Source organism: Chamaea fasciata, unplaced genomic scaffold (genome assembly GCF_029207755.1).
Source record: "Chamaea fasciata isolate MVZ Bird 193981 ecotype frontalis unplaced genomic scaffold, bChaFas1.0.hap1 SCAF_4, whole genome shotgun sequence".
Taxonomy (NCBI): domain Eukaryota; kingdom Metazoa; phylum Chordata; class Aves; order Passeriformes; family Sylviidae; genus Chamaea; species Chamaea fasciata.
This window is the reverse complement of record NW_027094089.1, coordinates 54212197-54235171: the sequence shown is the minus strand read 5'-3', so window position 1 is coordinate 54235171 and position 22975 is coordinate 54212197. Positions and strand designations below refer to the sequence as shown.

The 22975-nt window shown below is 40.3% G+C and overlaps 1 protein-coding gene across 7 annotated transcripts in view; it reads right to left on the bottom strand.

Annotated features, from left to right (window-relative positions):
* Window positions 1–19624, bottom strand: part of SLC44A1 (solute carrier family 44 member 1) — an 85919-nt gene extending 66295 nt beyond the window's left edge. For all 7 annotated transcript variants that reach the window (XR_010720514.1, XM_066181616.1, XM_066181617.1 and 4 more), the window contains exons 1-3: window positions 19403–19624; window positions 4104–4193; window positions 1837–1979 (exon numbers count right to left, since the gene is read on the bottom strand). Coding sequence is in view for 6 of the 7 variants with exons in the window: in XM_066181616.1 (XP_066037713.1) it covers window positions 1837–1979; window positions 4104–4193; window positions 19403–19429 (260 nt within the window). In the remaining variant the exon portion in view is untranslated. The remainder of the gene's footprint in view (window positions 1–1836; window positions 1980–4103; window positions 4194–19402) is intronic.
* Window positions 19625–22975: the final 3351 nt, after the last annotated feature.

Below are 22975 nucleotides of genomic sequence, written 5' to 3'. Positions count from 1 at the left end.
AAATAGCATTAAATACTCCCATGAACTCCACCTCAGACACTGCAGGAACTCCATCTGCTAGAGACAGATGCAAAGCAGATAGCTTTTTTAATTTGCTTGGCAATTTTTCAGAAGAAACTATGGGATGTGAGAGAAAAAAGGATCACTCAAATAAGAGCCAATTTTTTCCAAAACTGGATACTCTGGACTGTACCAGGCACTTCATGTGAACAGTTAAAGAATAATCTGCCTTTAGCAGAGGGTTGATTGTCTCTTAACCAAACAGAGATGACTATAACTCCTGTGTGTATATCCATTAATTTGTTTAGAGCCTCAAACCCATGACATCTTTGCCAGAAAAGTATAATTCCTTTGATCCTCATTAAGACTTCTTGACAAACAACAGGGTCTATCAACTAGCTGTGTTAAAAAGTTTCTTTTTATCTGCTGTCTTTTGAGCTTGCATTTACAAGAGGAATTTACTTAGTGGTACATGTTTCCCCACATGATGGTCTGACTTATGTCACAGGCAGAATACTATCACAATATTAATATTACATTTCAATAAGGTGTCTGAGTCTCTCTACTTTCACATGAACTCAGACACCATTTTTCTCTAAAGGTAAACTTTAAATTATGATCTTAAAATTTGCATTTTTTCTCAGAACACTAGAGTCACAATTTTGTACTATATACACATAGGTTTATAAAGTGTTAAAATGTCTATGTAAAAAAAATAAGAAAACTGTGCTGCATAAGCTTTTAGGCTTTTCAACTTTCTTGAAAGATGGGATTAGATGAAGAAATTATTCTCCTGATAAAAGATAGCTGCAAAAAATTTCAGACATTTTATTTATCTCAAATCTTTCTGGTAACCAATTATCTATCTACATCAAATTTTAAATGAGATATTTAGAAGTCTTTAGAATAGCAACTCAAAATAAGCAGATCTCAGGAAAGCATGCTTCCAAAATAATTTATGAAAATCATCAATTTTCTGTTAGTCTGAAACTGTGAAGCAAAAGGCTATCATGCTCAGAAATTACTAACTTGAGCTCCTTGAAGTAATTGATGGTGAAAAAAACCAGGTTTTTTGTGTCAGTTACAGCACTGTACTAAGCTAAACAGTTTACTTTCTTAAGTCACACCCAAGCTGTACAGAAGGACTCCAAGCTTGCCTGACTGACAAGACAGACCACAAAAGACATTCACAGGTATTTAATCTGTCAGTGCAGAATTCTTGGCAGCGCTCCAGTACCACCACTGCAGTGTGATGCCTTCCTGTACAATAGACACAAAGTACCTAAACTTTGAGTATGAGTTTTAATGGGATGCTGCTTAAACAAAGCTGTGTGCACCTCTAAAATTGTGTGCATTTTCTCCATTAGTTACATACACACACTCTGCCTACAATTTAAATTTTTAAGTCCTATTCTAATGTGCCAGATATACCTCATCTCCCCTAACACATAGTGGCAGAAACCAAGCATACAACAACAAAAGTAAACATTGATATCAAAGCCTGCTCCCAAATCTGAGAATACTTGTCACACCTAAAACTCTAACAAATAAGAATTTACAGCAGCCTAGTACAATATCCTACATGAAATGGATACTGAGAAAAAGTAATTCCTCAATGTCTTAGCTGTATTCATATTGCATATCTGCCAACATATAGCCTAATGTTGCTGGTTGTTACGAAAGATTGCTGTCCTCTAAGTGAGGAAAGCGTCAAAGGACAAGTAGGAATGAGTTAGCATTTCCCTTTTCCCATTTTTTTTTTCACACCACTCTCAAAGAAAGAAAGGTTTTGCCTTTCCTGATTTACTGAATGTAAGAATTGTATCACATACTTACTTCTTGTGTGTGAGGTCCAGACCACTGTTGACTATTCCCTCCACCTTGACATTTTTCTGTCCACAAATATTTCCATAACTGTCATATCCTGAAAGCAGTCTTGCAGCTGCTCCTGTAGCTATTGAAAAGCCACAGATAAAACCCTGGAGGAATAAAAAACCCCACAGTTTGGCAGTACTCTGTTCAACAGCTAGGAAAAGTCAGTTTTATTAATTTATTTCTAAGCAGAGGTTGTCTAAAAATTCTTTCAGACTGGAAAAGGAAAGACAAGGATTATCACAGAGAACTGTTGTGCAATAATAAAACATAATGCAAGCTAAAAGAGGAACCAGACATCTAACACTGGATATTATACAAGCACAGTTAAGACTTTCTGAATGTAGTTTATTTGAAAGTCATATTGTCAGCAAGTGGGCATGAAGCAGAAGGGAGAAGGCAGCAAGTGGGCAAGAGCACTATAAATTAGTTTATACTTTTTTAAACTAGTATAAACTAGTTTAAATTAGTATAAGGAGAAGGAGAGCTACAAGCAGAGATGGAGGTGTCAAGGATTGCTATGCATCTTAGACCATTCCACACAACCCAGATTTTCTTGCTTACAGATTTTTTTCTTTCCTTTAAATTCAGTACTTTCAAAGATGAGCTAGAATGAAGAGACCTATCTAACACAAGTTTCTTTGAAGGAAATCCTCTTAAAGTGGTCAAGGCCACTACAGTTTCAGATAGTGGTTCCAAATGCAGGAAAGAAACAGACGCAAAGCAAAATGGTTCAGACCAAGTAATGTGGGAAATACCCTAAGTAGCTAGGTTGTGCTGTGAACTTCCAGAGATATTTCACAAGCAAAACCAAGATTAAGGCAATGATTATGCAAACAAGAGACTGGCCCAAAAGCTTCACCAGCAAATCACTAACAGGGAGAAATGAACCATCAGCTCACTCCTCTACCACCAAGGAACTCATTTTACATGTGAGACAGGCTAAGACTTGAGAAGCGGAAGTGGAATAAAGAATGAGAAAAGTGCATGGAGCAACAGATGGCAGTGGCAGGATCAGACGAAATGACAACAGGTAATGACGTCAGCATGGAACAGTAAAGTGTGGGCGGTTCACACTGCAAGTGAAGTCTCCTAGAACAGTAACTATGTTAACTAGGTGGATGATTGCTCTGTATATTGCATTGCTTAGACTGGAAAATTTGGGACACTCATGCATAGAAAACTAGTTTATAATTGGGAGAACAGGTAAGTATAACCAAATAACCAGGAAACATCAACAAAATCACAAAACAAACAAATGCAAAAGAAAGCTACTTGTTTCAGGAAGTGCTGTGCTTTTTGCAACTTTAAGATATTCACACTATATCATCCATGACACTATAATTCATACAATTTGCAATAATCATTACAATTTTTACATTTGAAGCCCAACCATTGAAAAACACCCCAGGGAAAGTAGAAGAAATTTTTCAGTGGAATTATTCCAAACACCAGAGACTGAGGGAGAGCAGAAAAGAAAGCTGAGAGCACATAAGTCTCAAATCCCCCTAAAGACACTTGTTCGCAACACAGCACTACAAGACAGCAATGGACATTCTCTATTTAAGAAGAATAGCAAACATAGATCCATGAAACAAAACAGGATGGAAGGAATGTATTTCTAGTTTCCATTAATCTGCAGTTTTGGAGGTTTGGTCTTTTAATAAAAAGTGTAGAGTATTGTGAGGCTGACTTGAAAAAGGTGATGGTTTCATCACAGATGACAGAACTGTTAAAGCTTTGAAAGAAAGATCTTATCATTAGTAATATGGTTGTTAACAATGGCTGCTTCTACTAAGTATACAATAAAAATAAATTAACAAATAAACAAAAACCCAGCTGATTCTTTGATAGTCAGAATCTTTGTTTCTCACAAAAAAGTTTACTGTGATTCACAGAATTGTTTACCAGACTCCCAGCTATCATTTCTGGGATATGCAGAGTCCCATAAGGAACATGAGTCAAGTGATAATCTCCCATGCTGAAAAATCACTTACCACTGAGACTGCAGCTTCAGGGGAAGAGAAGCTGGAGCAAGAACTGGCATGAACAACCAAAGGCCTTTGATATGTACATACTACTCATTTCTGTTCTATAGCTGATGGTTCCTGTGCAAATACATGCTGACTTTTGCCCGTGATTAGGTTACTGACAGGTTTTAAAATTCCTTTCTTATTAATGCAAACTCTTAAACCATATAACATTTCCAATATCCTTGGAGTTTTACTTACCATTCCTGTGCAGAAGAGGATGAATAAGAGCAGCCATGGTACATCTGTGCAGCTGTGGTCTTCCAGAGGCTTCCACTCTCGCTTGGAACTCTTGTGTGAGAAGAGAGAGATGAGCTTAAAAAGATTTTAATTGTCTGCTCATAATAGAAAAAGGCAGAAAATGATTCTACAGACAATCTACCTACAGCAGGAGCCATCTTTAAATGCCAAGATAGTTTAAGAAGCTTGGTTAAAAGACTTTCAGAGTAAGGTTCATGTACAATTCCAAAAGGAGCGCCTCCACAGGAGCTAGATCACCAAACAGTTATTTACCCAGAAAATAGTTAATTTATCCAGAAATTTACAAACATTGATCCACAAAATGGGTTATTTCACTTGTCTTTTTATTAACAGGAAACAAATTAATGGCATGAAATTGACAATATCTCCTATTGCAGTCTTCCACATCTACTTTTCAGTAATCTGATTTCCAGGAAGGATAAAGGATTAAACTTTTCAAAAACCCCTAAGTTTTCAAACACTATTGGCAGGCTGAACAAGAACTATGCAGGTAGAAAGGAGGCAATGAATTGCTGTTTAAGGAACAGTTTTCTACCTGCCATAAGGCAGCTGAGCTTAACACTTTAGTGAAGGAATCCTTCATCTGTATTGCTATGATGCCAGAAAGGAAAGTTGTGCAATTAAAGATTGGAATACTCAGTGATGGAGGTAGTTGTAAGCAATTCAGATAGTTTGCTGCTCATGAGGTAAAAATTCTTAAGTACATATACACTGCAAGACGAATTAGAGTCTTAAAAATAGTCATTTAGGCAAAAAGGTTCCAGGAAAAGAATAAGCACTAGCTGTAATACAAACCTAATCACCAAATCAGAATTTGTTACAACAAAAATACTGATTACAGCTACTTTTAAAAATACACAGTTACAAAGACAAGTTTTTTCAATGGGCTCCCAAATATTGAATCCTCAGATATATTAACTGAGACCCAAAAACTGCAGACACTATTTTAAACCTTGAGGAAGAAAAGGAGATTGATACAAGGAGACTACATACACAACTGATCTCTCCAGAGATAGAGCAAAGGGGATAACCTATTCAAATTTTGAATTTATTTTTCTCTTAAGACTGAAGAATCTTCAAGATTTTGATGACAAGGCAGTAAATGTCAGTACTGAACTAAAACAGAATGGCTGGATGGAATGTCAACATCTTTTATCTCCAGTACATATTTTGCATATTTTTAACTTTTAAAAAAGCAGCAGCATGTAACTTACATGATATTAGCAAGGTGATTTTTTTTGGTATTCATGACTTTGGCTTTTTTTAATTCACAAGCACAAAGCAACCTTTTAAAATACTACCATCAGAAATCTAAAAACTGGGGAAAAAAATTAAATCCTCCATGCATCACACTTCAAAAAAATGCAGTTTTCTAAATAGTCCAACTTTGCATTAGGGAATTCCATGCTAATTTTGCAATCTTTTATTAAGGAAGTTCCACTTACAGATGTGATAAATATAGTTTTACAGGTGTGATAAATACTGTTTTAATTCAAGATGCAAATTCACTGTAGGTTCTGAACAAACTTCTTTAAATTTTACTCATCAGCAGTGAGAGGTGCTAAAAGGTCACATTATGCACTCCACAACCCACATTCAACACAACTGAATCTTCTGATCCTGGCAGATCACATTTGAAACTAACACACTCTTCAAACTTAACATTTACAACAAAATTGCGACATTTATGTTGTTATAATTAGCATAATCATAATTACATAAAATGCAAAAGGCTTCATGCTTCCTATTCCTAAATTCACTGCAAGAACTCTAAATTCTTTAGAAATTTAGTTTTATTTACAAACAGCAGAGATAAATTTCAGCTACAGCTACTTTTTTAAGAGCAAACTGCCCTTAGCAAAAGAGGGAGCAGCAAAATGCCCTGCAGAGTGTGTTGTTTGTTTTGTTGGTTTTTTTAATCCTCTCTCTACCATCTGCATACGAAATCTTTTAATAGGATTTTTAAAGCCTCTAGAATAGCTCCGGCAAGGATTTCAGTTGGCTGACTAGTCACAGTTACCATAAGTAACAGTTACCATAAGTAATCCATTTTACTTACTAAGAGGACTGCAATTTATATGTAAAAAAAGAAACTTGAAATGCCATAATGTAGGCCATAGTCAGAAAGTTACACAGTTACACATTAATTCTCTGTGGTTCTTACTCTGCTAAAAAAACTTTAAAAAATTAACAAAACAAAAATTTAAACAAACAAAAAAACCCAGCAAAACAACAACAAACCCCTAAGAAGGTATTCCAAACAAAAAAGTGTCATTGGAGGAAACTCAACAGGTACTAGATACTTACTAACTTACAACTTAACCACCTAGCACAGTAACAAGGTATGAAATTATATATGTTTAAAACAACACCCTCTTCTGTAGCCTGTCCAATCTTCGTTGTCCTCAGACCTCACTAAAACACAAGCTAGTTACCATTATTTGTCTCTTATTTTCTTCCCAGTTGCTTCCTTGTATTCTGGATTCCCAATGAATACTCTTCCATAGCTTCAGAGTTCTTTATCCTTCCTTGATGCTGGTGTCTGTGTCTCTGCAGTGATTGCTCCCTGTCTACTCTACACCCTCAGGCACTTACTCAGATTGTGATTTCCATGCTTTGGCAACATAAATTGTTAGGCCATGGTCAACATAAGGTCTAACAAATGTTTGTTCTGCAGCCTGTAAACTATGCTTTGCCTCCATTGCCACTGAAACACCATAACATTTCAGCAGACATGTTTTGCCTGAAATCCTAAATCAGCACTTCTACTCATTTTAGCTTTTCTTCCAGAGAGATTAGGAGCCTGCACTATTTGATTATGCAAGAAAGTTAGAGAAAAAAAAAAAAAGATAATTATTAGATTCATTTCAAGTTTTCCCTTAAAACAGAGCTTTCATAACTTACACTATGCTCTCTAAGGATATTCTTGCCATAAACAGAGGTTGTATTGTCATGAGAGAGCACAGGGAATCTGGAGTGGAGCATTCAGTTAGAAGTGCAAGACTGGCAAACCAATGTTTCTCTCCAAGGCAAACTTGCAGGCTGGGAACATTTCCTGCTCATAACATCTTTTCTATGCTGATTTTATGAGTTATTTACTCAAGAACCAAAATGAGCGTGTTCAGAAGTCTACATCTGTCCATTTTGCACAAGACTTAGCACACTCAAACCCAAATCAGAACCCTCATGCAAATACAAAATAAAAAGAGGTTATTTTCTTGGTATTTATTGCATCCAATCATTCCAAAACAAAACCAGATATCCCTCTTCCAGATTTCTTTCTTGCTGACACTTCCAAAATATACCTTTGCAGCACCAAAGAATAGGTCTCCTCTGCACACTGCAATAAACTTCTGTACAGAAATTGCCAGAATTTCTGTACATAAGCATAACCAAAACCAGTTTCACTGTTAACTGTAATAGCAGTACTGGGTGCAAGCACTCATGGGCCATAACCAGAGGGAAACCCATATAAGAGCATAAAAAGATGAAAAAACACAGCATTTCAACAGGAGACTAGAGATGCAGGGAGCTACAGAGAATTCATTTTGAACACAACATGTCTCATGCAATGTAAAATCTAGGAGTGATGAGACTGAAGCAAGAAGCCTATTAAAGAACATCTGCAGCACTACATACACAGATAATCAAGCTGCAGGTAAGTAGCAGAGATGTGAATAAGATAAGGATAAAGATGCAATCTGCCATCAACTGATGATGTTGCAACATCAGGATGGTACAGAAAGCATGAAGAGAAAGTCTTGTGGTCAGATGACATGTTTCAAGAAGAAAACTCAGGTGCTAGTGAGGCCGGTGGGCTAAATTAAGGACAACACAGGGAAAAACTGGCATGAGCTGTTCATGAAAAGGAGTTGCAGGTCAGAGCCTGGAGGTTAAAACTCTAGGCTCCACTTGGGCTTGTGAGTATAAATTAGCAGCTGGAGAGTATAGGATTATTCCAATTTGCATACAAATTGGAATCTTACACAAAAGGTTGCAGGAACAAAGTCACAACTTCATTCTGACAGTTAAGTAGACTGATGTTAAGATAATTTGTTACAAAACCCTATCCCAGGAACTGTTTTCATCTAACTACATCTTTAAATTCTCTGTTTCACCACCTTGATGTAACATCCTGACTCAGAATACACACAACTGTAATTCAATACAGAAGAGTAAATAGACATAACTGCTCTTTGTTTATTTAAATTAGAATTCAGAAATGATTGTGTAGCTAACTATCTTCATGAAAGACAAACAGATACAATGTGCACACAGCATAAACAAATAGCCTTTAGAGGCAAAAAAAGCATTCTCATCCTAGTTGGCATCTTTTGTGGAAACTGCCACAACACGCACCTTTCCTAGAAGGTAAACTGGTTCTGATGAAGTACCAGAGATTCAACTGATCATATAAATAGCATTTTGTTTATTCTGGTAGCACTGTGAGTATAGAATACATAAATTTTACACCTACGACACTATTTCAACCCTTCAAAGGTGGAGGGTCCATTTGCAATACTGTGCATACCACCAAATGACATGTAAGGGCATGGCTCCTTGGAAAATGGGCAAGCCAGGTTTTAAAAAGCTGATGACCAAGAAGTCATCCAGTCCAGAAGGCGTCCTGCAAGCCAAGTTTAATCCAGCACATTCAAATGCTATTGAAATATACCCATACAGAAGAAAAAAGCAGTCCTTGAAACATTTATAAGTGATTCCTAATGGCCATTTAAGGAGATGGTATTTTACCCATTTTACATCTTCACAAACAAAAGAACAGTACTAATCATATGTTGACCTTTACTGTGAAGCATTCTGCCTACAAGTAAGATGAGCCATAATTTACTAGTTTACCAAACTGTTTTCAACACAAGAAAGAAATTCTCCAGGTTTAACAGATACGCCATTTTTCTGTCCAAGACATGGTAGACTTTTCTACAGTATGCAGCTGTTTAAAAGAACTAGCAGCAGCTGCATATTATCCTAATGAAACTTCTTCCACCTCTGAACAGACCTGATCCTAGAGCTTAAAAGAGAGAGACCATGAGTCCTGACCTCAAGCATGATACTCAATTCCCCACACAAGTATATTTCTGAGAACAAAAGCAAAACTCAGGTAAACTAGTTCTCTCTCTAAAACTTTCACGTGGCAAATCCACTGTTTAAGCATGCAGAACAAAGTCTTGAAGAATGAAACCTATTTTGAGTTCATGACATTACCTACAATGTTAGATGAAAACTTTTAGCTTACTCCACCAAGAAGTCTAAGAACACCGTACACAGCTGACTCAGTTAAAATGTTCACCATTACCTACAGATTTCCTGTGCATGACCTATAAGGGTTTTTGTCAAAGCACTAAATAGCAGCTTACAGCACTATCATGAGTTCAGACAATCTCCCAGATTCACAATAATACTTGCTTATTATACAGCATATTATTGATACGCCTGTATTATTACTAGAGCAGGAACACACACCAGCAAGTGCACACTTTTACTCTACTAAATTAGACCAGTTCCCTGGAAGAATGAACTTTACTGTAATGATTAAAATACCTCCATAAACACTAAAACAATCGTTAGTGTAGACTTGGCCTGAATCTACCTCTGGGGAAGAGTAGTATTGCTCCAATCTCAAAGAGCTTGCTAATGGTTGCATTCTCATGGGAGGCAGTTGCTTGAGTTGCTGCAGACTTAGAAAACCGAAGCAATGTCTCCCACTTACAGGGACAAAAGAGCTGGCCACTGTTACACAACTGCAGCATGTCCCAGTCAGCTCTAGAAAGAAGCCAAAACACCTTGGGGCAATTCCAAAAGGGACTGCATAATAGGACATGCAACTCACTGTGGACCAAAACCCATTTCTGTGGAATTTCTGCTTCAATCTCATTACAAAACAGTGTATTTTTCAATTTACTGCAAAGCAGACACTAGTCACATTTTGGACCTAGAGCCATATAACAGTATCTTAAATACAGGCACCCACATCCTTATTTTCCTAACAACTTCACATTTCACTATTTGTTCTCCAAAACCCTGTCCACTGAAAAGATGCACCTGCCCGTTTTAAGTATGAAACTCAGAAATAATACTAGTTGTAATACTGTTTTATCCACCAAATGGTAATGAATCTATACTTTGCTTCACTTCAGATTAAGAAAACCACCGATTCAATATGTCCACATCTTCTATTCCACTGATGTTTTCTGACTGCACCAACAGTATTTATAAGTTATTAACATCAGGTAAACAAAATTGAGATCACATAAGGCATCACTTACAGTGTTACTAATGGTGCAATATAAGAATGTTTACCCTGAAAACTCATACATGGGAACTTCATCCTTGAATGTAGCATATGTCATGTTGTGGATCATCTTCATCTTTACAGTTAACTCATATTAAACATTGCTTTAGAACTCCTTGATTACATACGTCCACCTCAATCAACAACTTAAATATTTATCCTGAAACATAACACAGCTGATTAAATAAAGCTGACATGATCAGCACACCTGCTGCAGTTTTGAAGTTTAGAGATCAGGCCATCTGCAGACAAAAGCCCTGTTTTGAAGTCTTAAAAGTACTTAGTTATTGTTTCTTTTCTTTATTATGCATTATTAAGTATTTATTTCAGATGAGCAAAAAATAAGGACACTTCACAAATACCACAGTAATGTTTTTCAGGGGCTTAAAATATCCACTTCAACGCAATGTCGATACTTCCATGGTTCTTAATCATTAATAGAAAATTAGTTATGCAAACAAAACCAAAACAATAACAATAAAAACCCAAAGCAACAAAACCAAAACAAACCACAAACCCCTTAAAAACCTCAAAACCAAAAAATCAAAACATTTCTTCACTTCTGAAGACATTTTGCACATACCAAGTTACTGCACTACATTTGAATTTTCTATTTGTTCATCAACCTGTTTCACAGAATTTCAAATTTCATTACTTCTACAGACTGCAAAAACCAAATTACAAAGTATTTTCTAACTCAGGACTAGTCAAACATACAATTAAAACACGCACTTTACTTTCAAATGTTAGCTTTTTTTGCAGGACATTGAGACACATCTGAAAAACCAGGAATCCCACAGCAGAAATCCCCATGTTACTGGTCTCCATGTGAGATGTGGAGGTCATTCCATAGAAAATGCTGCCCCTGTTCTTTGCACTGTCTTCATGTAAATGCAAGACCAAAGACACCATGAGCTCATTTGGAGCTCATGGCCTGCACAGCACTGCTGTGGGAACTAAGTGTTGCTCCCTACAGGGACATTCATAGCAGTTTGATACACATTCCTTCAAAATGCATCCTGCAAATGTGTCTGCCAAGTGAAAATCACAGCTGCTTAAATACAAACTCCCGACTTACAGGTTCAAAATTCTGGCATAACAAGAAAGAAAAACACTCAGGACTACAATAAGAGGGCAGAGCTTGAGGACACTGAAAGGATATTAGATTAACAAGAACTAATACTAAGAAAGCCCTATCTGATTTATATGAGAAAAAGTGGGAGGAAAATGGAAAAGGAAATAATATGTCAAACCCTTAGCTTATTACATAAGCATACTTCCTTATAACTACGCAATAATTTTGCAGTTTTTCCCTGTGAACTACGGGAAGTCTGACAAAGCATTCACAGGACACGGTTATCGTGACCTTGAACAAAGTACTTAAATGGGTTTCCTGTTTTGTTTCTTTAGATCTGTATACAACATTCAGAGGTTTCTTCCTCAGTCAAATAATATACCTGGAGAGCAGCAAGACTGGTTTCAATTTAAAACAAAACCAAACTAAAACAGGCCAGTGCTCATTTCTACTGTAGACAGTTACTTAACTACACCAATTAAGAGCACACACTGTATATGTTACCAGGTACAAGTCACCATGTTCTGCTCATCATGCTTTCTACCATAGTCTAGCAACACTATTGATAAAAATAGCAGCTCCTACAACTTAGCATGTAAAAATGCAGTATGGAATCAGCTTTCCAATATACCAGCAACCATCTTACATTTTTATAGTGCATTGCATACTGGGTGTTGAAATCACATTAGAGTATAAAAAAACCTAAATTTTTGGACGGTACAGCTGAATTTCAAAATGAAGTTGACACTTCTCTCTTCTTAAATATACACACAGATGCTCTAGAGGCTGCTGTCATACAATTATACACCTTTACTCCACACTAGGAAATTGCTTACTAGAAGATTTAAAAGAAGAAAACAAAACAAAGCAAACAAACAAAAACCACCAAGCAAACAAAAAAACACAACAAGAGGGGGCCTAGCAAAAGCAGGCCAATGAATGCAATGACATTTATTTACTGCATAAGTCTGGGAAATGTCAAAGCAGTTAGATGACCTAAAAGAACCCTATTAGATATTCACCAACACAAACTATTTCTCTAAAAATTATAACTAAGCGTTCAGTACAGTTTCATAAAACAAAGGTAAAAATTAGCCATCAGTTTAGTCAACAGGTAGAAGCAGCTTGACAACACTGCATAACCATTTTTTAAAAGGTAAGCATAAAATTTACATAATTTTCCAAAAGCTGCTCCAAAGGGCAAAAGATACAAAGACAAAATATTGAAGACACCAGTTTCTGGTTTGCAAGTTCTACTTTTCACAAAAGAAATCACTAAGGTAAGTTCATAGGAACAAAAACTATAGTCAGCCCAAATATGGAAAAGGCATGCACAGGTACTGCCAAAGCCTGCCTTCAGAGTAAGCAGCATAAAGACGGCGGTCAACTTCACTACTAAACAAACACTCTCATTTCCTCATAAAGGCAAAGAAAAGCCATCAGTTCGGTGATACTTAACATACTCTCACAATTATTAACCTAAAACTCTGACAGCTGACAGCAGTCTCAATGCCAAATAGATTACAATAACATAAGCTTTGGATTTAGCATTCACTATTAACAACGGAAGAAAATTAGTCTTCTCCAAAACTGTTCTCACTTCATAAAAAAAAATTCTGTAAGAATGCTATGTCCCATGCTTATTTCTAGTACAAACTATCACTTCCTGAAGCTCTTAAAATGTTCATGTTTGAATAACCTGACAAAGTAAAGGAAATAATTTGCTATCTACAAATTTTAAGAAGTGAAAGAACTGCAGGGTAGTCTGAACCTCGGCTAGTACTTAGGAGGAAAAACTCAATGCATTTTATAGAGTATTCAGAAATATCTATGTAGTTGAAATATTTCTATGTTAAGATCAAAAGAAATTATTTGCACAGGTTGTGCAGTTGCTTTTGACAGCATTTATAAAAGGACATCTCATGCTTCACAGAAACTAACAGAGCTTACAGACCAGAAATGCAGAAGCAGTACCATGAGATGCCTTATCATTAGCATGTTCTTAGATCCTGCTTGTACACTTTATCCTTCCTACACTATCTGCTTACCAGAGGCTAGAACAGAACCCTCATCTACTGTGAGTGTATTGAAAAGGAAATCAAGCTGCCCATCTCCTGGAAGGAGAGTTCACAACTCATTCTTCCCTTTGTCAACACTATTATTCATCTGGTCTTCTTCCATGACAGTACCCATGCCCAAAATGAAACAAGCATGTTTTGATGCCCCTTAAACTCACTTGACTGTGAGAACCTCTGACAACTGAAGATATATGGCTGATGTACAATTAGAAATCTGTATTGCCCATAATGGTTGGAAGAGACATTCCACCAGAACTAGTAATTTTTTCAAAAAATTAGGAACTCCAGATTTATTCAACATTGTTTTGATAGCAGATGCTCAAGGGAAAGTTAAGGGATGATCTGACTTCATCTCCTCTTATAATGGGAAGTTCTTACAGTCTTTCAAAACCCAAGGCCACCAGTAAAACCACCAATAACATGTGCTTTGTTTTCCTTAGTCATGCCTCCAGTTTCCAGCAATATTTCAAGCTTCTCTCACACATATCATAGATTAAGTCACTAATGTAAAAAACTGTAAGTATATTTTAAGCACGCACAGTATTTTTCAATTGCAACACAAACATTAAGACTTCAATAAACTGTCTCGTTTTCTACCTGTTGCCAAAGCAAACACCTTTTAACTATCAGCTACTTCCATTGTAGAACAGCAAGAAAGGAGAACAGATTATGTGTAACAACCGTCCTAAGAGAAAGCTGTTTCAGGTCTGTGTTCTCCTCATACCTCGTTCCCTTTCAGTATCTATGAATTTCTGTCCCCTCAGATATTACAATGCAAACTTTACAGAACTGTGCTACAAACTAGATCAGTGGAGCAATTCGAGTTATACTGGAAAATAAGTTTTCTTGCTGAAAAATAAACAAAAAACCTGTACGGATTAGTTCAAATAAACAGATTTACAGCACAGCCTAACAGCTGTGGCAACACAGGAGTGATGAACTCCAACAATTGCTTCCTGAAAATTCAGTTATAAAATGGATTGATCCTGTGACATAGAAGAAAATACCACTGGAAAAGGAGAAGAATGAAAAGCAAGAGAAGAGAACACCAGCACTCAACTCCATTTTTCTTCCTCAGTAAAACTAAAGATTTGGGGAAAAAAGCAAATATTTTAACAATTCAGAACCTCTGCATCATTTGCTCAAAAAGATCCCTACATTTAGGTAAAGAAGATCATTTCCAAAACAGAACAAACATACAACCCCCCTCCCCCCCCCCCCCAAACTCCAACGAGTTACCTCCATCAAAAGCAAGAAGAAACTTAAGCTTTGTTGCACAGCAGATCCATGACAAAAGCGATGCATCCAGACAGAAGCACCCTTCCTGTGAAAGCACCCATCTCACGATAAAGATATGGCCAGGAAAGGACAGTGGGCTGAAACTACATGAATGTACTGACAAGCAACAGCAATACCAGACAGGAGACAGAAATCCCACCTCAGTATTTGTCCCTTCCTTTACAGGTTTTCATCTCATATGGGACAGCACACTTTGGCTAAACTACAATTCAAAGAAATGTTAGGAAGATCTGTTCATGATGACTAACAATAAGTAAACAAGACTGCTTTAAGACAACTACTGAGATACAGCTGACAGAGCACAAGCTTTTCTCTACAAGCTCAAAGCTCAAGATGGTGATAGTAAAGAGACAGCAAGCACAGAAAAATGACAGCTTAGTGATCCTAAATAAGTACAGAACTGCACTAGCCCCTAAAGAAAAAAAAGATGATGACTCCCTTGTAACACCAAGGAGAAACAACAGGTAACACTGAAAAGGAACAAGATGTAAACAAGAATTCTAGTTGTTATAATAAAGAAATAGTGGAGATCACAGAAGATGTTACACCAGGGGAAGTGAAAGAATTTTGTGCAAACATAGAAAACCAAAATGAAAATAAGAAAGAAACTGGAAAATAAGTACTCCAGTTCTAATCGCCTCAGCAGGCAAAACAGTAGTGGAGCAACAGAAGGAATTAGCTCATCTGGATCAAAGTCTGATATAGTTGCATTAAGTCTGGTATGATTGCATTAAGTTTAATTTAACATAACTCTTAACAGATAAAGCTGATAAATTCAGTAAAACAGGAAGTCAACAAATGGTGGGGGAAAAGGCTGGAAATATAATCACAGACAGAAGTAGTGGCAAATAAACAATAATCAGAGAGTAGAAGGCAGTGAATAATTGCAAAACAACAGTACTATCCCTGTACAGACCACTGATTTAAGAGTTGGATTCACTGATTCTTGTGGGTTCCTTCCAACTCAAAATTCTGTGGCACTACAGATATCCCAGGGAGAATAAAACGACATGTGGTAGAGGATTACATACGCTACTGAAAGCAACAGAGACCAAGGAGGGTAAGAAAGACGTGGAATCCTTGCAACTTGGGCACAAGAAGCCTGTAGAGATATTAACTGAAGACAATTTCAGCACAACACAGAATCTGGACCAGAATTAATTTAGTACAAAGAGGAAAGAATGTGTGACAACAAACATACATTCCTCTGTTCGGGAATTTGGAAAAGAAAGGAAGCAGACTAGAGTGCTGTTATTTTTAAGGATGGAGAATGTGACTCAGAATAAAATTAGGAAGAGAATAAGATGGTGGCAGGAGGTAAAAACCTGAAATTTGAAATTAAAATGGAAGAAAAACTGGATGAATTGGGCTTTGGATAGTAAAAAGGCAGAAAAAGAAGGAAACAAACACAAGAATACATCTCTGTAAATAGCAGTCAATAGTGCTGAATAAAGGTAAACATGTCAATGCTAATCACTTTTTATCTGGAAACCTTTAGATTCTGCTGGGGAAGAGGCATAGGAAAAGGCCTAAGACAGAGGCCTTTAGACAGCCTGCAAAGCAAAGGAACACATCTGGGAGGGGGGAATAGATAATTGAGTATGAAATAAAAGCTATGAATAAAACTATAAAGAAATCTATCCAGTTCAACAATCAGTCACAGGCAGATGCATTATCAGAAATGAGAGGAGAAGGTGGCAGTCATGAGAAAGGGACTGGGGGGTGTAGTAATCAGGTAAGATGGTTGGCAGAATCAAAACAGAAGTAGTAATTTCTGTCAGAAACAGGGATTAGCAGATGAAGATCAAATAGGCTAGAGAGCTGAAAAATAAGCTTAATGAGAAATCTGCTTGAAAAACAAAGTCATAAGGAATGAGGGTGTTCATGACAAGAGATTATGCCAAAGACAAAAATGAAGCCACAAAGGGAGAAGCAAAAAGCAGGTGAAGAAACATGAAGCAATGTCTGATGGACCCCTGCCCAGGAAAAATATAAGAGGGGGAAGTGCAAAGGCCATGGTGGATGAGTAACACAACATTTATTTTTAATGATAAAAGGGATGATAGGACACACCTTAGGACCTAATGCAGTGCTGTACGGTATGCAGCAAGGTTTCTGTAATCCACATACCAGACAAAACTGCTGATAAAATATTCAGCAACTAGCCTTCGATTTGGATTTCCTGAGGAGACACACCATTGCTTAGGGTTAGGAAACTAAATAAACTGCCATTCTTTATACTTCAGTCACACATATATGGGGTAAAAAGCTCAATTGTTGTACTGTATCTTGCCACACATAAGGAAGGCAAATGAAAAGTTTAGTAGAATACCACTGACATCATACAACCTGGCAGCAGAACATAAATTCCATTAAAACCCAAAATCAGTCAGTTGAAACCCATAAACAGGCCAGATATGCAAACCAACTCATCCTCTAATATTACCCACAAATAAGCCTGCATTTTCCTTTAAGAAAAGAGCAGTGAACTGCAATTCAAAGTCATACAGAAGAGCTAGAAAGGGCCTACAAAACACTTCAGAAAAGCAATTTGGATAGGAATCATAGAAAATAAGGTTGGAAAAGACTTCAAAACGTTACTTCAAAACATCACCTTTACTCTCAGTGCTCCAAGTCTGTATCAGTTTTCCTTAAGCCACTCCTAACAGATGTTTATCTAACATGTTGGGGTTTTTTTGCAAACCTCAAACAATACACACTTCACAATATCCTCTAGCAGTCTACTACAGTGACTGAACAATTTCAAAATCTGCCCCTAATATTTAGCAAATATCTCGTTTTCTTAATTCAAACCATTTGTTCATGCACCATAAAGCTGATTGCCTTCCTCTTTGCAGCATATTTGCTATTCAGAAAGGATGTTTCCTATTGCAACTGGACAGCTCTCCGCAGTGTTCTGCATTGGAAGGACAGAGCTCTTATATAAAAAAAAAACTCTGCCTGAACGGATGAGCTACAAAAACTCATCTCTGTGATGAGTCATCTGGGACAGCAGAGACGGACTTTGCCACATGAGCAGTCTGCTAGAAGCTGGATTGAGCCACTGGAAGTGATACAGCCAAAGGAAACTAACATTTACAAGCAAGCAAAGCACAGCCAAGGCATCAGCTGTGATCGTTTGTACTACAGCCTTCAGAAAAGAGCCACGCGAAAAACCAGCATAGCTTTGGCTGTGTTGCTCAAAGGCAAAGTTAATATGGGAAGCTGAGCCGCAAACTGGAGCGTTGAGTGGAGCTCCCGATTGTGTCTTGCCTGGTAGCACCACTCTGGGGGAAAAAAAGGAGTCAGTAAGGGCAAAGCAGAGAGGGAAGGGGGAGGGTGAAGAAAGAAAAACCGACCTCGGAAACAAGAGCTGTGCCCGGGACCAATCACACACAGGGAAACGGATGTAGGGAGGCACCTGAACCCTTGGCCATAAAGTGAGGAAGGAGACTGGGATTAGGACTGTCTCCTTTTCCAGAGGCAGTGGACTTGAGGGATGCCCTGGACCTCATGACTTTGCTCCCACGGAACAGCTACTCTCTGTCGGGTGGGGCAGTAGGGACCCCAAAGAACATGCTGCAGGGAAGGGCAGGGCATGCAGAGCTATCTAGGGAGATGTACTGAGGCATGGCGGGGGTGACGTGGGGTAGAGATCACAGGACAGTGAGGCAAGGCACTACCAGGATGGCAGCTGAGAACTGGAGGTCTGCAGCTGCAGCCATGGCAGGGAAGTGAAGCAGGGTATGCCACAGATTGCAAAGCCAGTGGAGGGCTGGGGAAGAAGGGCCAAGGTGAAGATGATCCATCCACAGGAGAAGCAGCACACAGAACAGTACGCAGAGGGTGGAAGTACGTAGCATGGTAAGAAGCAAGGCTGTGGGGGAGTGGGGGGTAAACACGGGGATGCACAGCCACCAGCGGGAAAAGCACAGCTACAGAGGGAGCAAAAAGGTGCACCGTTCATATGCGTGAAGGCTTGGGGCGAGTGGATGTAAGGGGTTGTACCCAGCCACGAAACTGCAAGGCTATGGCAGGGGACAGCAAGGTGGTCGCAGTCACGGGAGGGCAGAGCTGCTGGTGCAGGAGCGTGAAATGGGGAGGGAAAGCAATGGGTTCCCAGCCATTACAGACTGGGACGCAGGAGAGTGCGCAGCCACGGAAGAACGGCGCTACAGGTGTAGCGAGGGGGATGCACTGCCACAGGAAAGCGGGGCTCCGTGGTGGGAGACAGCAATGCAGTGCTTAGTCGGAGGGAAGCTGTGCTGCAAGGGGCACAAGGGGATGCACGGCCGCCAGAGAGCGCGGCTGTGGAGGCGACAAGCGGCTGCGCAGCCACAGGACAGCGACTAGGGCAGACCCGGGGCCGGAGAGAGTACAACCGCCGGGCGGGCAGCGCGGCCGCGGGCGAGCGCGACAGGGCCCTGCAGCGGAGGGCAGCGGGGTCAGAAAAGGGAGGGGGACACGGACCACTCACCTGCGCGGCGGAGCTGCAGCAGCCCATGGCGTCCGCAGGTCGCTACCCCAGGGGTGCCCGCCAGGCATCCACTCTCCGCAACTCCCCCGCCCCGGGCGGCGGCGCGGTACGGGGAGGTACGGGGCGCACGGAGGGCGGCACGCAGGAAGCGCCGGCGAAGCGGCGGGGACCGCGGGGTCCGGTCAGACGAGCGAGGCCGCACCACAAGCGCCGCCGCGGCACCCCCTCATCCTCCTCGCCCCGCAGTGGCCGAGCGGGGAAGGGGCGGGGAAGGGGCGGGGCCCACCGGGGAGGGGCGGGGCCTGAATAGGGCGTGGCCAACGCCCTGCGGCGCGGTAGGGACCTGCCCGGCCGGCGGCCCCGCCCCCGCCCTGCCCCCCGCACGCCGTGGCCGCCTCCGGTGTGATAATGGCGGTGGCAGTTTCGCGGCTGCGCAGCAGGATCAGCTCAGTCTTCATTCTTCACTCACCGCTTGCCCCACGGCAAGGTGCGCGCCGGGGCCGGGGCAGCTGCCTGTTGTAGCCAAGTTCTGCTCAGCGGGGTGTCCCAAGAGTCTGCGAGTCTGCCTGCTGAGAGGAAAGAAAGAGCTGCTTATATGGCCCTGTGGTGCATATGCATTTGCAGCCAAGAATTTGTAGTAGAATCAAGTACTATTTCTACACTTTTAACATTTCCAGGGATGGTAACTCAACCACTGTCCTGGGCAGCCTGTTCCAATGGCGGAAGATGTTTTGTAGCATCCAATATAAACCTCCCTTGGTGCATCCTGAGGCCAGTTCTTGTTACCTGGAAGAAGAGGCCGACCCCCACCAGGGTGCAACCTCCTTTCAGAGAGTTGAAGAGAGTGATAAGGTCACCGCTGAGCCTCTTTTTCTCCAGACTAAACAGCCCCAGCTCCTTTCAGCCACTCCTCATAAAACTTGTGCTCCAGGCCCTTCACCAGCTCCACTGCCCTTCTCTGGACGCACTCCTGCACCTCAGTGTCCTTCTTCTACTGGGCCTGGAGCTGGACAGAGAACTAGAGTGTGGCCCCACCAGTGCCGAGTACAAGGGGATGATCCATGGTCCTGCTACCCGCATTATTGCTGATACAGACTGGGATGCCATTTGCCTTCTTGGCTACCTGGCCATGCTGCTTGATCATGTTCAGGTTCTGTTCATGTTCAGCATCCCTGGGCCCTCTTCCACCATGAAGCTTTCAGCCGCTTTTCCCCCAGCCTGTAGCGTTCCCCAGGTTTATTGTGATCCAAGGGCAGGACCCAGCACTTGGCCTTGGCCCAGCAACCAGCATGTCCAGATTGTTCTGCAGAACTTCCCTACCCTCAGCATGTCAACATTCTGACTCAACTCGGTGTCATCTGCACACTGGCTAAATGGGCTCTTGGTCCCCTCGTCCAGGTCATTGATAAATATATTACACAGGCCCCAGTACGTAGCCCAGGGGAGTTACCGCTAGTGACCAGTTGTCAACTGAATGTGGTGTCATTCTCCACCACTCTTTGGGCTCAGACATCCAGACAGTTTTTTATCCAGCAAGCAGCACACACATCCAAGCCATGCGCAGCCAGGTTCCCTCGGAGAATACTATTGGAGACAGAGTCAGAGTCTTTGCTCAGGTCCAGATAGACAACACCCACAGCCTTTCCCTCATGCACTAAGTGAATAACTTTATGATAGAAGGAGATCATGATGATCAATGAGGATCTGACTTTCCTAACCCCATGCTGGCTGGGCTTGACCCCTGATTGTCCTGCCCATTCTGTGGGATCACACTTGTCTTGGTTTAGATAGACAGGTATCTGCCAGGGAAGGTTGGAGTCTCTCTTGGAATGTAAGCTTTTTCCCTCCTTTTTTCAAAATTATTATAAATTTGCAATTAAAAGGCTGTCAGGCAAAGATTTTGGGAATAGGTATAGCAGTTCTTTACTAGAGAAATTAAAAAAAAACCACAAATGCTGTAGTACAGAAGAATAAGCAAGCAAACAAACAAGAAATCTTAGAAAACCTTGACAGAGTTTGAAATACAACCTGACACCCTGTTGGTCAGGGTGTTGGAAGCAGTCCAAAGTAAGCCTTCCTGGAGTGGCAGATGTGGTTCTGTTTGAGTAGAGATGGTCCCATCAAATAAAGGGTGTAGTAATGGTGAGATGGGTCTGGTCTTCCTCCAGGGATCTGGTGGAAAACTGGATACCTAGTGGTACTGTGGCTCCTTTTTATCTAGGTTAAGGTGGTTTGGCTCTTCCTCTCTGGGTGGAGTATCTCACAGTAGGATTATGTAATGTGTCATGTCATTGGTGAGCTTTAATAGTCCATTAGCAGAAGATATCTCCATGGCAGTAGTGGAACAATGAAGAGAGAAAAGCAACACTCCACCATCTGATAACTAACACTGACCCATTTGGGCAAAGATAAGCAACACTGCTCTACTTGGTTTCAACAGATGGAATAGAATAACATGTTTTTCGGTTACAAAACCCAAGACAACACTCAAGATGATCTGTTCCACAACCCAATCCTGGGCACTGAGGTCCTGCTGACATGACCTGTAGTTTCCCAGATCCTCCATTCTGTCCTTGTAGTTGAGTGTCACGTTGGCTAACCTCAGTCCCTTTTAAGATATGTGTACGGGCTCTGCAGCTCTGTTTGAACACAACCTAAATATATGAAGCAATACTCTGTATAATTTCTTTTTTCTGAATCTTAACTCAGTAGCAGAATTACCTACTATTCTATCAATATAGTAGAATATCCATGATTAGAAATAACATTGCAATGACTTAAATATGAAACGATCCTATGACAGGCAGAATGAGGTGAAAGAGACCTTGTGACTAGAGAAGGAGTTTTGTTAGGCTTCCAAAAAAACCCAGAAACTGACATGTGGGTGAGTTGTGAATCACACTGGGGTTTTTTAGCTCTTGTCAGTTTAATGGCAAGTAGAATCACAGAATCATTTTGGCTGGAAAAGACCTCTGTGATCATGAAGTCCAACCATAACCCAGCACTGCAAAGTCCACTGCTAAAACATGTCCCTTAGTGCCACATCTGCATATCCAATTGTCTTGGTTTAGATAGACAGGTATTTGCCAGGGAGGGTTGGAGTCTTCTTTAAAATGTAAGCCCCCCCCCCCCCCCCCTTTTCCAAATTATCATAAATTTGCAATTAAAAGGCTGTCAGGCAAAGATTTTGGGAATAGGTATAGCATTTCTTTACTAGGGATATAAAAAATACAGATGTTGTAGTACAGAAGAATAAGCAAACAAATAAGCAAACAAGAAATCCTAGAAAACCCTGACAGAGTCAGAAATACAGTCTGACACCCTGTTGGTCAGGGTGTTGGAAGCAGTCCAAAGTAAGCCCTCCTGGAGTGGCAGACGTGGTTCTGTTGGAGTAGAGATGGTCCCGTTGAAGAAAAAGGGTCTAGTAACGGTGAGATGGGTCTGGTCTTCCTCCAGGGATCCGGTGGAAAAACTGGATCCCTAGTGGGACTGTGGCTCCTTTTTATCTAGGGTAAGATGGTTTGGCTCCTCCTCCCTGTGTGGAGCAGCTTACAAGAGTGCACTGTAATGTGT